Below are 19,625 nucleotides of genomic sequence, written 5' to 3'. Positions count from 1 at the left end.
GGCTCCTGACTCGCAGGATGGTTTGCCACGTACAGAGCTGGTAAACCTGATATTTCAGAAACCCTGCCCTGGGCTTAGCTGGTCATCTTGGCATCCAGACCTCACAAAAAATTGCAGTGTAGAAGTCAATTCCTTGATGTCTATTATTTCTGGAAGTCTGTCAGCTTCGAACGCTATTTGGTAAATGGACTATCATAAAGAAAGCACTAATGACTGATACAGCACTCCTGAATACAGCCTGTTCCTCTGGCTAGCACTTCATGTACAGAACAGCAAGCAGACACTCTTCAAATCCATCAAATCTTGTTCTGAGGTGCCTTTGAAGAATTAAAAAAGAAAAAAAGTGCAAATGCAACTGCTTCTTTGAACAAACAAGCCATTCAGGCCACTTATTGACTCTTGTTTGACCAAGCAGTAATAAAAGATAACCCTGACCGTTCTGCAAGGCTGCATTTATATTTGGATCACTTCTTTATTTTGGTATCAGTTTAACATTTTGCTGCTGCACCAGATCCTGAACTAAGACAAAGTTCCACAATACTGCCATGCAGATCATACAAACATCTGTGAGACTGAACTGGTGCTAACAGCACTGGGAATTGGAGAGCTCTCCTGTTGACATTGCCTGTTAGGCTCTCATATCGCATAAATGCAACATTTCACTTGTGAAAAGCTGGCATTGCTCAGTTTGACCCGTATTTTAGCACTTGCTCCTCACTTTGCAGTTTTGAGGAGACTCCTCCACTTTCCTGCTTCTGTTTTCATGTCCATATGGAATATAATAACAGGTAACATACATGACTAAGCTACACAAGGCATCTGTCATTTCTGGGTTTATAGCATTTTTGATAAGCCAGTATTATTTATCTCAATGCAGCTAACACCACAAAATAACCTCTATTAATAAAATACACAACTTTGCTGCAGAAATATCACAAAGCCTCTAAAAATGGAGTCCAACTTTGAGACAACACTGGAGCAGTTACTGAGCTTTAAATCCCAGTGATTCAATTAGACTCAACAAGATACTCTGCTGAACAGAACAGGCTTAAGACAATGCCTAAGAGTTCTCCTCAGCCAGATCCCTAGTGAGCCTGAAAGCTATCCAGGCTCACCGAAGGCAAGGATTAATCACCCTTTTGGGGATGCTCACTGTTCTCTAGGTGCAAAACCAACTCTGTTATAAATAATCCTTTTTAAATTAGTTATGGATTGCCCCCAGAAACAATGAAATCCTGTTCTCTGGTTTCTCCCACCCAAAGGACACAGCGCATTTTGATTAGTCGAACTTGGTTGTCTTTTCCCCCGGTACGCATTAATTTTTCCACAAAAAGAATCGACTTTCCTACAGTAGCAGGCCAAATTATCACCCTAACTTGCAAGTACTTTCCTACCAATCTTCCTAACTCCCCTCTGGAAAAAAATCTCTCTTTGTCCTATCTTTTAAACATGCACAATTTCACTATGCCAAGACTCTATCTTTAAAAGCCTTGCCTTTCAGATTCTCCTCCAAAAAAAACGAACCATATAGTTCGCAGTGCACTCACTTGTATTCAACATAAAATTCAATGATTCTGTAAGCAGCAGGGTTGGGCAGCGAGGGTGCTGCAGTGGTGCCTGGTGTGCGAGGTGGCCATGGACCACACTGTGCTGGTCACAGCTGCTTCCAGCCATCTCAGTAATGGACAAAATGGGCCCGTTGTACATCAAAACAGAACCAGAGGAGCACAGAGCACCTCTGCAAAAACATGTACATTAAAAAGGGCAGTAAATACTTGAAGGGACAGATGCTCGGCAGGAGACACAGGAGAGATGCCAGAGCCGCAAGGATGCGGAAAAACGGAGGAAACGCAGGAGGTAATGCCAGTGCAGGAGAGACACCAAAGCAGGGCTAAGGAAAGAAGCACATGTTTCTCTGCGTGTTTGCTTGCTTTTATTTTCAACACCCAAATCAGTAATTAAAAGTTTGTTCATTGCCAATAAATTACATTGATTGAGCCTCCCCTACTCAAACCTGGTTTTTGGCCCTCACCACTCACTGTTTAACTGCCTCTGCCCATGGCTGAACCCATGAACTCTGGGGCCTCTAATGCAATGACTAAAACCACTAAGCCCTCCTCTCCAGTGAGATCAACAGCAGAAGTTCTCCCATTTCTCACTATAAAATAGCTGCCATCGTATCTTCAGAGAGCTGGCTCCTACACGAAGCTGGGATGCAAGGAATGTATGGAATTTCACTACAGGGAAACAGAGAAGCCTTCAGGCACGGCAAGACCGCACGCTGTGCTTGCCCAGCTCTTCGGATATGAATATTCGTACCCTCATGTGAACTAAGTCCTATTTAAAAAAAAAACAACACACAAAAACATAAAACCTCTAACGAACACGCAGTGCCTGAGCTGGCATCTCTTGGGTTATTCTTGTTTCTCTCAGTATGAATACTGCACACCAGAACCACAACTTGAAACCTAATATTAAAAATGCATTTAGAAAGAGAAAGTACAGAGCAAGCAACACCATAAATTTTCCAGTAAAAATGTAATTCCTTTCAAGTTGTTTTGTCTTTAAAAAGTAATAAGATAATTGAGAAGATATTCACATACCACTGGATTTTGTTGGGGTTGTTTTAGAAATGGAAGCAGTTAAATCCCAAGACTAAGATTTCCTTCTCATAGCTGTGAAACAAAGTAAAAGGAACTCTCTGCTTCAAAGACTTGATTCAAATAATCAAGGCAGACAAAAGGAATGTTCTTATCCTCATTTTACAGATTAACACAAGGAGAGATCAAATTACTTCCCCAAGGTCACCTTACGAGTCTCTAACACAGAACTGTTCTGTAGTTTAGTACTTCAACTACAAGAGTATGTTTTAACATCTACTACTCTGCATATTTATAAAATGCCTTTTCTGTTGCTTGTACAAGTTAGCACATTGACTTAAACAACACAAAACCCTAAATGTCTAGCCCCAAAAGCAAACTGTCAAGCAGAACTAAATTTAAAGCTAGGTAAACTGAAGCAAAAAGAAAATAGAACACCCCAGTCCTGCCCCTGCCAACGTGCATTGCATAATCTCGTCATGTGCTCCAAAAGCAACAAACTTGGAGACTTTCCCAGGTCACGCAGGGTTAAAAGTTCCAAAGTCATGAGTTCAGATCAAGACTACGTTTCATTAACAACCATGACACTGAGCCAGCGTCAGAGCTCAAAGTCCATTATTCAACATTTTCTTGATTCACATTGGGAATAAACGTTGAGACTGCAAATAGAGCACTGGACAGACAGTGTTCCAGATCAAGAACACCTTCAAATTAACACACAGGTAACATTTGCATGCCTTTTGGGAATAACCCCATCTAAAGCAGTTCCATTTACAACAAAAGGAAAAGTTAGACTAAAAGCTGCTTTGGAGACTCACAGCTCTCAGGATATACGAATGGAAGAGCAGACAAGACTGGAGCTACTGCAAGCGCAAAACAAGCCCTCTTGGTCATAACCTTACGGGGTATCAGTATTTTGCTTTACTAAAAGCACGAAATAAAACCAACAGAGAACTAAATTGCTCTGCAAGACTGAACTAGACCATAGGTCAAAATATACAGGAAATGCTATTAACATTTTGGTGAACTTCATTTTCTGTGTTGCTTACTAGGAAAACCAGCACCAACTGAACACCCAGAGACAGTGAGAACATGGAAACACCATCTAGTTTACTGCACCTTGGTACTCGGTAGGTGCCAGCACGCACCCTCCAACAGAATCAGCGTGTGAAGAGTGGAAATCATAAAGCCTCTGTACCTGCTTCCTTAATCCAAAAAAATCTTCAACCCTTCCTCTTCTCTTATCCCTCCAAGCATGGAGAAGTTTGGCGTGAAGAGGTACTAATCCACAGGTTTGGCCAGGCATGACCCAACCCAAGATCTCATCAGGTTCAAAGCTGACTCCTAGTATGTTTTCACAGATTAGCAGGTGAATGCTGGACCATCTTTTTATCAAATGGTCAAGGAATCAAGAATCAGGGCTAAATCCTCAGCTTACGTGAACTAACGGAGGTAAAAATGAAGATACAACACTTACCACCCAGCAACATGGCTACCAGGCTCACAATTCACACACGGACCTCAACATCAAAGCACTAATAGCATCAATTATTCAACAGGGGTTTTAAATTGCAGAAGAGACTAATGAGACATGCACGTGCACATCTAAACTTTCTTTCTGTTTAAGGATATAAAGAGAGAAAGTTGCCCTTGGATGCAACGCAGTGGCAATAACGTAGCTGAGGAACAAGATAATACGGGCTCATAATTGGGAATAGATAAGTACACAGTCAGAGACATGAAAATGTGATATCAGTCAGACATAATTTAGGAAGCACCATTTGGTGTCAGCAGAAAACACCCTGGCCTCAGGATTTTTTTTGTGTATGAACCAGCCAGGCAGACACCGAAATCTTCCAACAATATGAGCATAATGAAGCATGCTAATTTGCTAAAAACTGTTACTAACCATTTCGCACTTCAGTGAATTGGAATTGTATTTTTCTAGCTGAAACCAGCCCCTCTAGTGCCCAGTTAACATGTTTATGAACCGAGACCGGACTGAACGCATCCGCAGCTTGTTCAAACAGCAACTGAAGCCCCGGCTGAGAGGGAGGGAACCTGCTGCACTTTGCAAGAGCATCACTCCAGAGAGCCGTGTTTGGAGCAGCTAAAGCAGCAATAACTAACTCCCGACCTTCTGACTAAAGCAGGGGGGGGGAGGAAATACATAAAAAGGACAAAAAAAGGCAAGGAATAAACAAAATAAATAACAAAAAATATCTGGAGATATTATTTGAAAGTAATAAGGCAGAAAAGTACTAAACAGATAACGCCGCAGCCATGAGGTACAAAATATCAGTAACTGTACCACAAAATTAAAGACAGCATTTAGTTATTTTAGTCTATTATCTGTGTAAACAGGGGAAAAAAGTTATATTCAGCATCAATATTAGTGGTCACTGTAAATAATGTATTAAACTTTGTGGGGAGGGGGAAAGGAAGCAATTTGAACACAAGTCTTTCGCACATTTTCAACCATTTATTGTTAATTTTTCCCCACTATTATAGGAGCTTTTCTCTCTTGCATTTCTTATAAAAACAACAGGTTTGTTTTAACTTTATTGCAGGTATATGACACCTTTCATGGTGTAGGATGCTGAAATGGTACTTAGAGAGTACCGCTGAGGTAGAGCCCCATGTCACACAGGGCGCCCAGCAAACTGAGCATCAGCTGGGCAGGGAGCACGGACACACCAAAGGATCGAAACTGAACACACGGCTAAAGAGGCGACACATCTTACGCACAGTCCAAGTAAATCAGCAGCCTAATTTAGAAGTGTATCTTAGAAAACAGGCAACAATTATGCTAAGTTGAATGAAACTACACTTTTATGAGGAGTGGCATAGTTGATTCTGAAACCTGCATTTCAAGGATTTGGGGTGAAACTGCCACTTAAATAATCTCTCACATGGCTTTCTGATCCTGGTAGCAGGTCAACAGTTCACAACTGACATAATAAAAATGATCCTGTAAATCTGAAGCAATAGATCTCAAATCTGCTATGTAGTCAATACTATTTATGCTAGGCCACTGCTTTTCATCAAGAAAAATTATGGTTAGACTATATAATGGTTATGACTATAACTCTCTTGATACATCTGACATACTACGACAGGCTAATGAGGCATTCATTTGTCCTGCTCTCTTCCATTTAAACATCTATGAAGCTAAATTCATTCTATTTATTTCATTTACAGCATTAAAAAGAACCTTAATGTGGGTGTTTAGAGCTGAAAAACTGCTCACTCTTGCTCCACATCACTAGTTTTTACATCTGTTTCTTCCCTAGTTTGAATTTATCCCACATTATCTTTTACAGAGTCCTCAGAAGAACACAGATCCTCCTCTTCACAGAAAGAGATTAAGTCTGTGATAACATCATGGTCCAAAATCACATCCAATCCACTACTCAAATACAATTCAGAACATAATTCACATTTTCACAATGCAATAAATCACACAGACCACTAATACTGCAGGGAAAGACCCCATGACCATTTCTAAACTCTTTGACTAGCAAATGCTTCAGTAGGAGGCTTAAAACATTATTTATAGGGAACTGAAACTGATCTCTAATTTACAGCTGCAAAATTCAAATAGTATGCAAAATCTCACATAATCCATTTTTTCATTAAAAGGTAAAATAACACCCTCTCAATTCAGCCTTACTAAATACAGCAATGTTTGTCTTTAAAATTTTAAGCTAACTGCTTTGGTGGCCAAAGCTCTTTGAACTGCAGCAAACAGAGGTGAAAAACAGTCAACAGCAAAGCTGGGTTAAATGACATGAAAAAAAATTACACGTACACATAGAAGGATCCCAGCTGTGCAAACACGCTAAATTAGGTGTGTTCCAGATTCTACCCTTATTAAAACAGGTACAAAGATAATCAGTGCAATCCACTGCAGGTTTTGGCACATCACTTTTACAAAAAGGAAAACAGCAACTGTCAATCAAAGCATGATTCATTTTAAATGTGAAGGTTTAAACCTCAGGTGATTATGGCTGACACATAATGTTGTTTCTACTCCAGTCTATCAATAAACATAATTACCTTTTTCTTTCACCATGGCAAACAAATTTTCTTCGTAGTGGAAGCAGCAAGAATTAGCTGAAGTAATTTAAACACAGTCTCTTTTCCAGCAGTCTGCGGCTGAGGTGGATTTAAAATAATAAAAATAAAAAAGAGGCAGCTTATTCCAGATAATTATATTCCTTGGTCAGATTTCCCACAAGATCTGCTCAACTTGTCACTGCCTTTTCTTCTCGTGCCTCTCACCTTCTTCCCTTGTGGTCTAATGGCAGCTCCTGCCCTGCCTGTGGACTCTGCCCCTTGTGCTGAACAACCAGCCCCAGCTGCTGCCGCGGAACAAACGCCGAATTCCAGCGTCCCTCGTTCCCAGCCCCTGACACCACCTTGCATTCCTCTGCCCTCCCGAGCCGGGCTGGCAAGGCAATCTGCGAAAAACCGCGAGCGAGGAGATGCGAGAGAGAACACGAGAGCTGTTCAAACACACACAGAAACATAAAGTGCTATCTATGAGCTTCCTATTATTCTATTTACACAAGCTGAGCCAGGATCAAGAGGGGAAACCCAAGACGAACAAGTGCTGAGGCAGGCTGGGCACGGTGACTTTTCTATGGTGAGCACTGCTTATCCACTCCTGGTTTTACTTTAGAGCTGTTACCAAATGCCCATTACTAGAGCACAAAATATGCTAATAGTCTCTCAGTGCTTTCTGACCACAGCACAGAAGAGAGTAACACAGAACCTGCACAAGCTGAGAATACTCTACTCACTGCCTTGAAGCAACAATAAAGATGATCAAAATGAGAACTGTCACCGCTCGGTGAGCACCCGGGTTTAGAAGCAGAGCCAGGGACTAAGTACCAGAGATGAGATTTTTGCTGTGAGTCAAGATAAGCACTACATTCTGAAACACCAAATAATTGTAAACTACAACTCCTCTTACACTATTCCTCTTGAGATGACGGCCATACGTACTCACTGCCATAAGTACTCACTGAACTGAGAAGAGAGTTTGTGCACTGAAACGGCAGCACTTACATGGGAATTTCACCCCCCGACAAGGCAAAGCACCACTGACCTTCCAAGTTATGGTTCTCCAGACACTAAACTCTACCTGAGAAAGGACTGGTCAGTAAACTGATGTTAAACAACAAAGCAAACAGCCCTTCACAATACTGTCAAGTCTCATCATCGAGTAAGCTTCAGAATATTTCTGTTTTCTACTAAACGATACAGGTCAGAGGTGAGAAACAAAGCTTTTCTAAGCATAGTTTTATTCAAAGTTATGAAGAAGAGCTTGGAGATACGATTAATCAAAACCCTGAATGCCCATTAAAAAACACTTAATCTGTACAATTTTTAATACATAAATACTGCCAGTATCAAGATTTTGAGGAACCTCTGTCACTACTACTATTATTTGTCACTTTTTCCTTATTTATAACTTACTTCATTCCTCATTTTAGGTAGCTAACAGTGACTTCACCAATACAAACCTATCCCATCATAATTTTGCTTGGAGAGTAAATTTTAGTCTTTGTGGCTTAGAGGCAGAGAAAATTACAAAGGAACACAAATTGACTTGCCAAAGATCACGGTGACCTCAGTAATAGAGAACAACGTCAAATGTGAAGATATTCTGGGATAGATTACGGGCAGATTCATTGGGCTATAGCTTCAGCTTGACCCAAACCCAGTGCAAATGTGCTTTCGGTTACACAATGGAGGTGCAATTACATTTATACTATGTCCTAAAGCATAGGCTATGTTCAGCCCAGACTCGAGAGCTGGACTTGAACTGAAGCTCACACCTCCACAATGGAATTCCTTTTTAATGCTACTATGTGTAGGGAGAGAGAAATTAACGTAAAGAAACAAGCTGTAGGCATCAGCCAGACAGAGCAGCAGATGGCTGATACCTGCTGGAAATAAAACAGAGCACAGACACAGTGCTAAAAACATTTGCAGTCAATAAATTCCAAATGTTTTGTATAAATGCCACCCAGAACAACAGAAAGAAATTAAACAAGCCAATCTGCCTCACCCAAAAGATCTCTGTTATTCAGTGCTGTTCTTTGATAAATAAATAGCTAAGAGAGAGAGGCAGAGATTCAGGCACATGCATGGAAAAAAATAGTTATTCTATTCTAACAAATCTAGGCTGGCTTTCTATTGTTAGCAGTCTAACGTGTAGGAGAAGCACAGCCCAGGCAGTCTGACATTCCTGCTTCTATGACTCACTGTGTTACTATTAATAACACTGGAGGCTCCAGCGGGGAGCCAGGCTGAACCCCACCAACACTGGGGCACCATCCATTATGTCACATTTCTGACACATTCGAGATGTCAGGTTGTAACTCAACCTGGCTGTGTTCTTTTTCAACCCGTATTTTGTAAACAGTCAGGGGACAGCCCCCTGAAAGGGGCACATCAGACCTTCATTCATAAATATTTGATGGGATGTGCGGAGCAGGGTCTATGGGCACTGTTAACCCCTTCCTGGGATCCACAGACACCCTCAGAACACTCGCAATGATTATCATCCAGTTTTTGTGCCGGCAGCTGCTGACACAGAAGCCGCCGCCAGTATCTGGACTTGGTGTTCTCTGAGTTCATTACCTCCATTTTTCACATGTGCTAGAGATTAGCGCTGCTCTATCTCATCTCACCCTGAACAGAAGCCTTTCCTCACGTTGTTCAGCCACAGAAAACCACAATGTTGGACTACAGATTGCGCACAAAAATAATTGAAAAATACAGACTGCAGGAAATTATACTGGAGATTTAGGAGTCAAATGTAATTTACTCCTGAGGAGAGATCTAAAGATCAGACATTGGTATTGGAAATAAAATCTTTTTACACCAGGATTTTTGATTTTTATCTCATTGTTTTAAGCCTTAAGACTAAAATTTATCCTGCTGTACAGTTCAGAATCTACTCAGATATCCTAAACTGGAGACGAGAAAGAAATAGATAGCAATTTTAGAAACAAACCCCTAGTATTTATTGTTATTTGGAGGTACATATTTTAAAGGAAAGCAAAATAAACTTTTTTCTTTAAATAACCTTTTGCACTGTACAAATTAGAGTCTCCCTTGAACAGAGTATAGATGGAAGAGTCACCATGAGTATACTATAGGTAAACAACATGCTTGTGTTGCTGTTATTTTCTGGTGAAAAATACCCTGTGCATTCAGCAAGAGGCATGAGAGCCATACTGAGAATGAGTTAAACCAGTTTGTTTTGCTTTTTCTTGTACCTTGATAATGTTGAAAAGCACATGTAAGATACTAAGCAGTTTAGCCATGATTTAAGATTTGTTATTCTCATTTTAAAAGCTGGCTTTCATATTTTTATCTCGTACTCATTCTTCATAGATGAGATCATGGCTTAGGAGTATCAGTGCACAGTTTTTACACAGTTTCTTCAAAACTGACAAATATCTCTTGTTCATCAAACAATGAAAGGAACAGTCTGCTAGCAAGCAGAAAAGGGGAGAAGTTGTTCTATTAAATAATATCCAGAAAAATACCCTCTGTTTAATGTCCTTGCCCCTGGCAAATAGCCTGGCACAAACAGTTTTGACAAGAAATCCTGCCAGAGGCTTCCACAGTTAACCACCGTACAACCCAGGTCAATTGAGAGCCATTGCTTCTATAACATCTTGATTATGGCATTTTGCAAAATACTCCCTTCTCAAGGAAGGAAACGCCGTTCTCTCATGCCCCTAAAGAAAAGGTGACCCACTCTAATTGTTATCCTGACTCAACTGTGCCTGCTCAGAGTCAAACCAATAATGTCAACATGAGATTTCTTGCAAAAGACCTGTGACCCAGCAGTGGTCCCTGTGCCCTGATGGAGACACAACAGTTTCCAGTTTTAGCATCCTCAAAAGCTGTACAATTAAGTATTTCCTGGCTTTTGTTCCCCTTGAACATACCCTGTTCCAGCAAGCTATTCCTCTGACATCTCTCCCTCAGACATTAGGACAACTGGCAGATTGTCCATCTTTTGAAGACAGCTCAAGCAGCGTCGCTGCTCAAGGACTGTAGCAGGCAGGGAACCGACTCAGGCAAAGCTGATAACATTGGTGGAGATTCAGATTCACCCAGACACACTGCTGAGCAGAATTCAGCCTGTACTTCACAAAACTGTCCTCCACAGGAGGTGTAAAGAGCTGGGTGTTTGCTCCTGTAGACAGACATGAGGTGTGGAGTCAGGCTGTTCTTGCATGTGCTGCTCCTGTGCCTCTCCAGGCTCTTACAGTGCGCCCAGTAACTCCGCTCATCTTCCCAACCTGCAGGCAAGCGGCAGGGGAAGCTCCTTTATGGCAGTTATTTCATGCTATAGCATTTCCATACCCTCCACACAGTTTTTGCTCTGTAATGGCTTCATACCGCAGCTTTGCAATGGACTTTAGGCTGCCAACCTCTCCTCAGGCCCATCTCCTCACCATGCTGCCCTGTGTGGAACCAGCGGAACATGAAGGAGCAATGATGGCCCCGCAGCCTGATCTCACCTCAGACCCTGCCCCATCACAAGTTTTAAACAGTTTAGAGGAGGGTCCACACACCCACCAGAGAGAAATAATATCCTTTCTTAAGACATGCTACAGTCCTGCAACCCTACGTCTTGGGATAATCACATTACCTTACAGATAAGACTGATCCTCAAGCAAACAATGCCTGATGCTTGATCCTACCCACAACTTTTCTGCTATGCTGGGTTTTTCTTTGCAGCCTACGTCATGCTGTTTTGAAGACTGTCTGTAATAATGGTGTCTACAGTCCTGTATCATTGTTCTTTAAGAGTAAATGAAATTAAAATTTACTAAATACATCAGCTGATTCAGCAAAATACCTAATGCATTCATTCTGATATTAGTGCTTTTTTTAATAGAGACATTTAAATTAGACTTCTCAGGAATAAAACATCTATTGGGTTTTGATGTATTAAGAGGTCTGGATTTCTTAAAATTTCATTTTTTGAGGTTCTCACAAGCAAAATTTTCTTAGTAGCCTGCTATCCTGTGTAACAGTAATAGTCTGCAAAATACAGATAAACCAGTAAGAGTAATGTGTAATTTATTGCAAAACAAAATAAGGAAACAAGGATAGGTGGCTTTGCTCCAAACATTAAGAAGTCTATAACACACGTTTATGTAAAAAGCACCTGAAGCCTCCAGATCATCTTTAGAAACAGATGAGAAAAGTTGAAATGTCTCTGCAGTGGTCCCCAAAATATACAAAGCTCAGTGACGGGTCATCCTCTTACTGTAGGTTTGTACAGACGTTTACCCCTGAACACACACTGATACTATTGATACAACAACTGGCTTCCAAAGTTCTTATGCTATTGCTAATCCTTAGAAAGGAGATCAAGTTTTCTTAACACCTGTGTGAACTTTTACACTATGCACACATAGGTGATACCGAACCCAGATACAGTACAGCAACATGCTGTAGTGACAGCGGGTTAAAACTCAGTACTTTTTTAAACTACTGTATAAAATCATCACTGTTCACCTGCTATAAAGTAAAATCATCTAGCCAAATCATGATCACAACTAGTACTATTGGTGATAAAAACAATTTGCCAAAGATTACAACAGTACCAAGGATGTAACAGAAATATGGAAGTTATAGAAAGGTGACAAGTATGATCAGAAGTTACTTGTCTAGGAGGAGATACTAAATGGATAAGGATACTTCTGTGTTGAGAATAGACCTGGAGGGAGACACATAGTGCAAGATTTAAAAACCATGAGTAGCATGAAGAAAGTAAGATATGGTTATGTGCTGTTTATTACAGAACTAGGGATTGCTGTTTACTTGACACATACTTGCATTCTTCCCTAGGTACCTACCATAGGCCACAGGCTACAAGGCCAGACAGAACTTTTATTCTGGTTTAGGATAGGGGCTGTTCCATTGCATGTAACAAAAATGCAGCAAACCGATCCGTTTCTCACTTGCTGTGCCCAGGTCTTGCAAGATTTAGGCAGAGAATACTGTCAGTAGCTATTACTGACCATAAGTACAATTACTGCTAAAAACTGCAAATAACTTGCAGGAAGGCGGGAATCTCCAACAGGAAAGCATATATGCAAGTGTCACGCTTTACTGTGCATGCCTGAAATTAAGGAGATTTGATATTGATAATCCACCTCAGAATTGGATTAACGCTGCAGAATAACCCACACAGCCTGTCTTGGGAGTTCTTGCCTCAGCGAAACCAGCAGGAATGCAGCAGACTCCCCACTCTAAAGAGCTTCTCCATGAGAGGTCCATGAAATACCAGACTGAAGCAGCTTCCTGCCAATCAGTTAATTTGCAGAGCAAAGAAACGAGTTCTTTGTCTTGCAGCCTCGAGAGACGTGACAGATCAGCTCATTAGGCATTAACCTTCAGCATGTGCCCCGGCAACACAACCCACAGCAAAGCAGGTGACAAGGAAAATTCCTGGTCCCCTAAGATGAGGCAACCCATCATGTGGGCACTGGATATACACCACCCTCACATTTAAACTGGATTAACCAATTTTCACTGTGCCAAGTGTCATATTGTCTTTTTATTCCATATTAAACTACACATAGAAATCTAAAAAAATGGTTTTTTAAAATTGCACCTAAAACTGTATTGCAACTGTATTTCACTCCCAACAGCTATTTCCCAGCCCAGTGCCCTACCAAATGAACCAAAAAGGACCTGAAAGATAAAAATATGCTTTCCAAGTCAATACAACTTGGCTACATAGTGTAATAATATATTCCAACAAGCTTTTACAACAAATAGACTTTGTATCACCTCACACCAGCTTCTGAAACTTTCCTGCTAGTGGCTCTTTGATTTTACCTGCTGGCTAGGGAGGTCACTTGCTTCAGTATGCAGAAACGTCTATCTTTGAAGCTGTCTTTTAAATTACTTGTTGCTGTTTCAACAGTAGGGTCATCATAAAAATACTAAGCTGACACACAACAAATTGATATTCCAAACAGAGTAGGTAAACCGATTCATACATCTCCACCAACCAGATTTTTTGAAAGGTAACTACAGAAATTATTTTGCTGCTGCTCCATAAGAAGCTTTGCTCACAGTTGGTTACACCAAACCAGATGGCTTATTGCCTCTGCTTCAAAGAAAAGGGTCACATATTTTAAAGGAGAGTTTGCAAACTTAAAAAATAAACAATATTTAATCCTCCAAGTATCCGCGTATACTGATAAGCTAGTTGGGGTTATATTTTTGCATTTTACAGTTTAATGCTGCTATAATTTACATGGAAACTGCACTGACAGCTCCACTCTCTAATTCACAGGGTAACAAAACAGCGATAAACGTTCCCTGGTGCCATAATGTTTCTGCATCCCACCATAAAGACCTGCTCCTTACAGGAAAATAACTGAAAACTGAAAAAAATCAAAAGCAAGATCATGCAAAAACTGATCACAAACTCCCAGTCTAATGGTTTTGTCTTTCTCTCTCGGCTTCACCTGGGTGAAGAGCATTCCTGCTTCCCTCAGCTATTTCCATTTTACTCACAAAAAGCCCTCAGAGGCCTACCAAACATCTGCCATTCTCTCAAACTAAAAGGTACCTCTAAGGTCCCTGTATACAAAAGTCTACTTAGTGATAGCCCCATCTCTCAGGCATGAAGGAAGAAAAGGAGCCAACAGCAATTATAACAGCATTCATCCTCTCATCAACCAGTACACAGCAGCCTTCCAGTACCCAAAGGGACCTACAAGAAAGCTGGAGAGGGACTTTTTATATAAGGGCATGTAGTGATAGGACAAGGGGTAACGGGTTTAAGCTGGAAGAGGGTAGATTTAGATGAGATATAAGGAAGAAATTCTTCCCCATGAAGGTGGTGAGGCCCTGGAACAGGCTGTCCAGAGAAGCTGTGGATGCCCCATCCCTGGCAGTGTCCAAGACCAGGCTGGATGGGGCTTTGAACAACCTGGTCTAGTAGAAGGTGTCCCTGCCCATGGCAGGGGGATTGGAACTAGGTGATCTTTAAGGTTCCTTCCAACCCAAACCATTCTGATTCATTCTGTGATTCTACATGAGGGACATATGGGAGTGGATGAAGCAAGGGAAGAGGACGTATACCAAGCTCCTTCTCTTCTGCTCCCTCCATGCTCCAAAGTCAAAGTTGCAGTGAGTGAGGGTGGCCATTTCCTATGCCCTTCTCTCTGCTCTGAAGTGTTCCTGCTATTTCACCTTTAGGATAAGCAGAGCAGGCCCAGAGAACAGCTTTCAGAGGAGAAGAATTAGCAATACGCATTTCTCTTTTCCCCATTCCAGTGCCACCAGTATTTTACCACTAGTAGAAAGGCTAGAACTTCTTCAGCTTGAAAGCAGCTTCCGTTCCAGATTCACCTGTATCTTTCCTGTCTGCAAGAGGCTGTGGTCACCTGGGATGTCCATGTTCTGACAGAAGAGAGGCTGCTCTTGCCATCTGAAGCAGAGGAGGGTAAAGCCACATCTACCGTCCCGCTTCAGCCCTGCCCAGGAAGGGGACCGCTTTTCTCTCCGGGTTGTTTAATTAAAATACCAAAGTTATACAACTGCATATAACAGACACAGGGGAGGAAGTTTCAATCAGATACAGAACAAAAGCAGGACTCCCTGTAAACAACGGCAGGAGATGTGTAGCCACAATACAGCGGGTCTTTCCAGCCCGAGCTGCCCTCAGTGCTACTGAGTCACAGAGCAAGGGACATCTTTGCTTCAGCTTCCCTCAACCATCTTCTCACTGCTGCTGTTGCCTACGTATATAGCCACAGAGGAAGCAAAACACAAAACTCTCATTATTTCTTTCTACTTAAAGCTGATTTAGCTCTAGCATCTAATAACAGTAGGAACTGCAGTTTTGTTCTTGTTTATTGGATAATAGATAACAAAGAATTTTGGTGGAGAGGGAACAGCGAGACCTACAGAGGTAAATGCAGTTGCTCTAAATCGTGCTATGTTAATGCAGATTAGTGCTAAACCACTGATGTACTCCTAAGCAAATTAGCTTGGATTGATCTTGAACACCAGCAGCAATTTATCCCACAGCAAATGAAATCCAAAACAGGAAGCCAAGGGTTAAGACATTGAATGTTCAAATACTTGACGTAAAACGTGACAGTGATTAAGTTGGAGTGGAGATATTGCAAATGGGCAGAGGATGAAGAACTGGTCCTAATTGATTACTTTTTCTTCTTAATTAAATATATATATATATATATATAAAACTGCGCATATTTACAGAAGCAATGATTTTTATGGCCTAACACAGAGAAGCTGTTTCAGCTGTATTTCTTACTCAAACACAAGCCCACTACTCAGTGTTTTTCACAAGTCTATTTGTCACTAGAATGCTGAAGCTGAAGCAACTGCACCAGGTGAACTTTGTTCACTGCAGCCACTCTGTGAACCCTGCAGTAACACAAGGAAAAACATCTGCTTGGGTTTAAGATCCAATAGGTGAGCAGAGAAAAACTATCCTGTCCTGGTAAAGCTGATGAAATAAGCAACTACATCTTCAACGGATGCAATCACTGCAGGATCAAAGCCACATCAGCACTGTTACTGCAGCAAAGGGCAGGGAAGAAAGCAATTTCTCCAGTATCAGCAAGAGAGAGAGGAGAAGGGAGAGGGAGAACTTTCACCTGTGGGAAGTTTGCAAACTTATCAACAACAGGGTAATACCCAGACATTGCAGCAAGCTTAAAAGGGAGGTTTCCTCACTCTTTGATGGTCTTTGTCAGGGATGTGTGATCCTTATGCTGGACCCCAGTGTTTGCCAGCAATTCCCAGAGGTGCTGAAAAGCACCGTAGAAAGGGAGGCTGCTCCCAGGGTGATACCCAAGTTCGATGACTTGCTTGGTCCATGAGGCACAATATGCCTAGAAACTTCTATTTTAACACTGCAAGGCTGTCCCCAAAAAAATGGGACTTCAAGGAGAGAGAAATCCAGTTTCCCCAAGTCTGAAGACACTAGGGCCACATACTTCTTAAAGACAAAAATAAAAAAATAAGCAAATGTCAGTGCACTCAACCAGGTCCTTAGCTGACAGTGATCTGTAACCACAGAAAAAGAGTCTGGAAGACTCAAAAAAATCACATATGAGCTGGGTAGGCTCAAGCACCTATATCATTTGTGAGATTCTTAAAACCCTCCAAAAAGATTGTACAACATGCTCAGGCAAACTGTTCCACCGCTTCTCTGCCTCCGTATCCAGAAAGTGAGTTCCCATTATACAAACTGGATCTTCCCTGCTGCAAATGCACCTAATCTCTTTCTGTGCTTCTCAGGACAATACAGAACACATCTCCATTTGACAACTCCCCATTTGTCTGAAGATTGACTAAATCCCTCACTTATCTCCGCTCCACTAGATTCAGCAAACTAATTCTATTAATCTTTTCTCACAAGTCTTTTTTTTCTTAATACTATTCACATTGCATTTAACTAGATTGCTTCCAATTTATCAGTATTTTTCTCAAAATGCAATGTCCAAACCTAAAGACAGTATCAAGCAGAGTCCTTTTCAGTAACAGGAACAGAAAAATTCTCTCCCTTGCTGTTCATATCTCCAGCTGACACAACCCAGAAAAAGAATGGCTTTTTTGCAGCAGTGTTATATAGTCGATCTATATTTACAGTGTGATAAGTATAATTAACCTGCATGTATTTTTCTGGAGTCATGTCAGTTATTTTCCATTCCTCATCAGTACAAGTCAAACACTTCACACTTCTATTCACCAAAATTCAACTGCACAATTTCAAATCACCTACCTGACTTGTCAGGACTATTCTGAATTCAGACACTGTCCTGCAGAAGAATCACATAATACTCCTAAACCTGGATTACTACAAACTTTGAAAGCATGCTCCCTATTCAATCATATAATCATATAAGTCAACATCATAAAATTATATAAGGACCAAGGCTAGGAGAGAGCGCTCTCTTGAAGGAATCCATTTGAAAAGCTATCAAAAACTACCTGAAAAACTATCTGAAGTACATGAGCAGCCTGTACAGCACCTCCCAGCATCTAAAAGGAAACCACCTGCTACAATGCCAACAGAACCTGGATTTTTCTCTCTCACATCACCACCTGCCACATCAGGATTGCTGAGCTTTGGACACCTGACAAGTTCACACAGCACCACTAAAGTCCTACGGCTGTAGGTCACATTAAGTACACATTCTGGGGGGAGGCTACTGTGAACACCATTAGCAGGTAAGACCAAAGATTAAAATACACTTTTCCCCCGCCCCGCGCCTTCCTTCTTTCTGCCCAGGTAATGACGCGGACTGGTGGTAAAGAAACTGCAGCCTTCAGGGTGATTTTGGGCTGGGTACTAAGACCATAAAATGACAATGGTGCACAAAACTTCACTTGCTCATCTCCTAAGCTCCAGCTTTCTTGCCATAACACAACAAGAACACCCCACTGATACCAGCCAGCTGATGTGTGGGAACTTAGATGTTAAACAGTAGGCAAAGACAGAAATGCTTACGCTGCAGCTAGTATTTTAGAATTGGATGTCTGGTTTAAAACCTGTCAAGCCCATTCCTCTCAAGAACACCACACCTCTGTGGCTTCCCTCCAATCACCATGTTGACATCCTGGACACTTTCCCCCAAACACACACATGTAGAAATCAGGCCTTTTTTTCTCCAGACCCCCATTTCTCACAGGCTTTCAGTTCTCCATATATTTTCCTGTACCAGTCCAGCCTGCTCCCTGGTTTTACCACTGAGCTGTTCTCATGCCCTCTGGAGTCCCCCCCATGCCTTTCTCATCCTCTCAGGTTCTTTTTGTCTTCCTTTACATCTGACTGATCCAACACAAGCAGCCATTCTCACAAGCGCTGCTTTAAATTAAGACTGTTACATAAATAGTTACTAAACTCACACATGAGGTCGGTTAGGTAATACGGTATAGATCTCCTTTCCCTCAGGTGTATCCCGCTGCCACATCCAGAGTCACCAGCTTGGAGGGCTGTACCAGGTGTCATCTGCACAAGTGACAGATGACAGTATCTCATACAAGAAGCAACATCACACAGTTCCAAGCCAACCTGCTCTTTAAATTTCCACTGCTTTTTTGCAACCAACTTTGAACTCTTGCTCGTTCTAAATATCAGACATTTTTCCACAGAATTCTTAGTATCCGAGTCAGGCCTACAGAGGATCAAAGCCACGTGCTGACCCAGGCCTTCTAGGCTAAGCCAGACTTGGTTGCAGCAAACCTCCTTGCAGCAGTCCTTGGCCAAACTCAGGGAAATGCAGAATGAGGGTCCTTTCAGCGATTCAAAGACTCTTCTGAACTCTTTTTTTAAGTTTTCTTCCATTCTCAGAGTACTTTTGACTGTCAGTATCATACCCCTATTTAACCTCCACCATTCTCCTAATGAAGAGGACGGAATTCTATAACACAAGTGCTAAGTAAAAGCAAGTTGCAGGTTAAATTGGGGAGACTCAAAAGACTCACTTTCCTGTATCCTAAATAGCTCTGTACTTGTTGATAATTCAAGACCTTCCAAAAACCTAAAAGATGAACCCTTCCTGATGGTTATGATTCCACTTATGAGCAGCAAGGAAAACATTTAGTGATTCTCCAAATGCCTTGAACAGCACAATTTCTAATCTCTGTTTGTAAAGCCAAATACAGATAGGAAACTGTCTTTCAGCAGAGTATATAAACTGCTAAATCTCCTAGTACTTGAGGCACCATAATCCCCAGGCAGGCACATGGCTTAAGAGACAGACTCATGCGTTTTGCATCTTAAAGTCACACACAGCTTTTACAACCAGGTCATTTTCAGTATCATTCCACTACTTTTGCTCTAAGAAGTGAGAGTCTGATTGCAATTGTTGTAATTTAAGTAAAGCTGAGACACCTTGCAGCCTTTCAGATAGCATTATTCACGGCACTGGAAAGTAGGACCAGAACGGCCATCCTATTGCACAGTAGCACCCAAACTGT

The 19,625-nt window shown here is 41.5% G+C and overlaps 1 protein-coding gene across 7 annotated transcripts in view; it reads right to left on the bottom strand.

Moving 5' to 3' along the window:
• The window catches only part of ABLIM1 (actin binding LIM protein 1), a 203,529-nt gene that overhangs the window by 120,685 nt on the left and 63,219 nt on the right, over window positions 1-19,625 (bottom strand). The window contains exon 1 of one of the 7 annotated variants that reach the window (XM_065066949.1): window positions 6,660-7,407. The exons of 5 other annotated variants lie outside the window; for them this stretch is intronic. In XM_065066949.1, coding sequence (XP_064923021.1) covers window positions 6,660-6,675 — 16 coding nt within the window. In that variant the 5' untranslated portion in view covers window positions 6,676-7,407. Of the gene's footprint in view, window positions 1-6,659; window positions 7,408-19,625 lie in introns of those variants that run through there. One more of the 7 variants, XM_065066952.1, reaches the window with a different exon arrangement.

This window comes from Columba livia, chromosome 6, assembly GCF_036013475.1.
Source record: "Columba livia isolate bColLiv1 breed racing homer chromosome 6, bColLiv1.pat.W.v2, whole genome shotgun sequence".
Classification (NCBI taxonomy): domain Eukaryota; kingdom Metazoa; phylum Chordata; class Aves; order Columbiformes; family Columbidae; genus Columba; species Columba livia.
The sequence above is the reverse complement of the archived record's forward strand: the minus strand, read 5'-3'. Positions and strand labels throughout refer to the sequence as shown.